The 2,609-nt window shown below is 54.4% G+C and overlaps 1 protein-coding gene across 1 annotated transcript; it reads right to left on the bottom strand.

Annotated features, from left to right (window-relative positions):
- Positions 1-220: 220 nt before the first annotated feature.
- Positions 221-2,315, bottom strand: LOC101827397 (patr class I histocompatibility antigen, A-126 alpha chain-like). The gene is made up of 5 exons (XM_040732523.1): positions 2,240-2,315; positions 1,737-2,006; positions 1,276-1,551; positions 445-720; positions 221-318 (listed from the first exon to the last, which is right to left on the bottom strand). Exons 1-5 carry the CDS (start codon positions 2,313-2,315, stop codon positions 221-223), a joined length of 996 nt encoding a protein of 331 aa, XP_040588457.1.
- Between the last annotated feature and the right edge of the window lie 294 nt (positions 2,316-2,609).

Raw genomic sequence — 2,609 nt, 5'->3', positions numbered from 1 at the left:
TCAATCTGTCTGTGGGGAATCAGAATCAGGTCTCCATCAAGAGGGGGATGGGTCCGTCCAATATTTATTTGCCTTATGCTTTCTAGTAGGGTTAATGTCAGCTCCAGCCCTGTGTGGGGATACAACTTTCCTCTTATGGGGCAGGGTTCATTTATATAGCTTGGGCTCCGCAATTCCTAGGGCGGGCGACAGGAACTCAGATCCTGCCTCTTCCTCACCTTCACTGCTTCCATATCAGAAAAATCGCTGCAGTTCCTATAACCAAAGCTCCAAGAAGCAGGCCAATAAGAATCAGCAAGGTGGTTGGCTGAGGAGGCTCTGATGAGGGAGAGGAAGGAAGAGTGAGGACCCTCACCCCTGCTCTCAACCCTGATCCCGCCCTGGTTCTTCTAAAGGGCTCACACATTCCCTGACAACAGGCTCTTGCGCCAACCCAGTCCTTACCCCATCTCAGAATGCGGGGCTCAGGCAGCCCCTCGTGATTCACATGGCACGTGTATCGCTGCTCCTCTCCAGAAGGAACCACCACAGCTGCCCACTTCTGGAAGGTTCCATCCCCTGCAGGCCTGGTGTCTCCCAGCTCCATGTCCTGGGTCTGGTTGTTTCCATCCTTCCGCCAGCTCAGGGTGATCTCAGCAGGGTAGAAGTTCAGGGCCAGGCATCTCAGGGTGACATTCCCTCCAGGCCTCACTTGATGGGCCACATACATTTGGGGAGGGTCTGAGGGGAACAGTTGGAAAATTCAGGCATTTTGCATTCCTGGACAATGCTCACGTGCCCATCCCTGGAGAGGTTGGGGGAGGTGGATAATGGAGGGGAGCAGAGTTCACACAACAGTCTAAACTCAGGAATTGGACAGTGTACTCCTTGGGAAATTTCTCAGAATGATCACAAGGCCAGCACAGAGCAGGAGACACTGAATCTCCCCCTGGGTAGACTAGACTTCTGGTTCTGTCTGGGCAGGGTCTGAGAGACTCAGGGACCCTGGAGTCAGACGGTCAATGCAGTAGTGCATGGACAGTGAGCAGGCCTGAGAGAGGCCGTGACTCACAACGCAGTTACGGAACTGCTGCTTAATTGGCACACTGGGATATCCTGGGAGAAGGGTGAACCCCCTGAGAGTTCCTCTCTCATGTTGAGTCAGGAAACTCTGGGGCAGCCTTCCCCCTTTGATGCAAGACAGTGTAAGTATTCCAGCTGCTCCCCGCTGGCCTCAGGAGACAGGAGTTCTAATCTCAGAAGAAGGAGTCTCTCTTACCAGAGCACCTCTCTTACCAGAGCGCAGCAATGTCTCCTTCCCCAAGTCCAGGTGTCTACGAAGCGTTTCCACACACTTCCCCTGCAGGTAAGTCCTCCAGCTCTCCGCCGTTCGGTCTGTCTCCCAGCTGAGCCTAATGATCTGCCCTACCTTGCCCTCTGCAGTCCAAGAGCTCAGGTCCTCGTTCAGGGTGATGTAATCGTGACCATAGTAGGTGAACCGATAGTGACCGCGAAGGAAGCTCCCGTTATTTTCCACATTGCAGCCGAGCACCTTCTGTAGAGTGGGGTAGTCTGCCCCAACCCCCATTTAGCTATCACTCACTGCTGCTTCTCCCCTTCCGGATTTTGTCCCAAACCAACCCTCTAACTGGGACACAGTCCGAGGTTTAACCTCGGGCCTGGGGACCTGGATTGGAGCGAATTGGGCAGGACCACGAGGTCGTGGGGGCGGGGGGTCGCGATCTGGGATCACTCACCGTTCTTCTTGTGTTTGTAGTAGTTCATCAGGACCTCAAGTAACTTTCGATCATCCTGTGAACTGTACAGGACATCCTGTGTTTCTGCCTCCCAATACTCAGGCGGCTCCTGCTCCATCCAAGGAGCCCGAGGTTGCATCTTGGCAGTGGCTGAGTTGCTGTCGAATCCCATGACCTGTGTGGTGTCCACATAGCAGACATGGACGAACCGGGGCTCCCAGGTGTTCGGTGCGTAAACCAAGGTGTCGAAAAGCTGCAGCCAGTGTGAGCCTGGGGATGAAGCACGTAGAGACCCTGACCCTTCTGCCCGGACCCAAGGCAGATTAGGTTGGTGGGCTGGGAAGGGAGCAGAGCAGGGGTGGTGAAGGGGGAGGGGCAGGGTCACCCAGCTGGGAGAGCAGGAAGGGTCCGGTTAGGCGATGGTAGAGATGCTTAGATTCCCAGATTCCAAGTGCTGCGCACTGCTCCCCCAAAGGCCATTTCTCTCCAGGTCCCGCACTCACCCGCACCGTTCTGGGTCAGGGCCAAGGCTACCAGCAGCAGCGGCAGCAGGAGGGCGCAGGGTCTAGATGTCCTCATCCTCCAAGATGAGCGGTGTCTCTGTCAGGATTCTTTATAACTCTGATGTGGGCGAGGCTGACTGGCTTCGCTAAGAATTCCCAATGGTGGTGACGTAGACCTGATGGGTTGGGTCATGGAGAGATGAACTCCTGGAAAAGAAATATATAGGGTCCTGCTTCCCTGATTTGAACTCAGTTGTGTGGCCTAGCATCCTGGGATCAGTGTCTGAAGGAAATGACGCCGTGAAAAGAACTTTTTGGGTATTTTTGTTTGTTTGTTTTTACGAGACAGGGTTTCTCTGTATTGTTTTGG

The sequence above is a fragment of the Mesocricetus auratus genome, unplaced genomic scaffold (genome assembly GCF_017639785.1).
Source record: "Mesocricetus auratus isolate SY011 unplaced genomic scaffold, BCM_Maur_2.0 Super-Scaffold_100027, whole genome shotgun sequence".
NCBI lineage: Eukaryota > Metazoa > Chordata > Mammalia > Rodentia > Cricetidae > Mesocricetus > Mesocricetus auratus.
This window is presented reverse-complemented; position numbering and strand designations above follow the sequence as displayed.

What these genes read in the sequence shown, in the direction of transcription:
- LOC101827397 (XM_040732523.1), bottom strand. Translation starts at nt 2,315, where the DNA reads ATGAGGACATCTAGACCCTGCGCCCTCCTGCTGCCGCTGCTGCTGGTA. An exon ending in CCTGACCCAGAACGGTGCGG is followed by an intron (nt 2,007 to 2,239) that starts GTGAGTGCGGGA and finishes CTTCATCCCCAG; the next exon opens with GCTCACACTGGCTGCAGCTT. An exon ending in CTACAAACACAAGAAGAACG is followed by an intron (nt 1,552 to 1,736) that starts GTGAGTGATCCC and finishes GGGTTGGGGCAG; the next exon opens with ACTACCCCACTCTACAGAAG.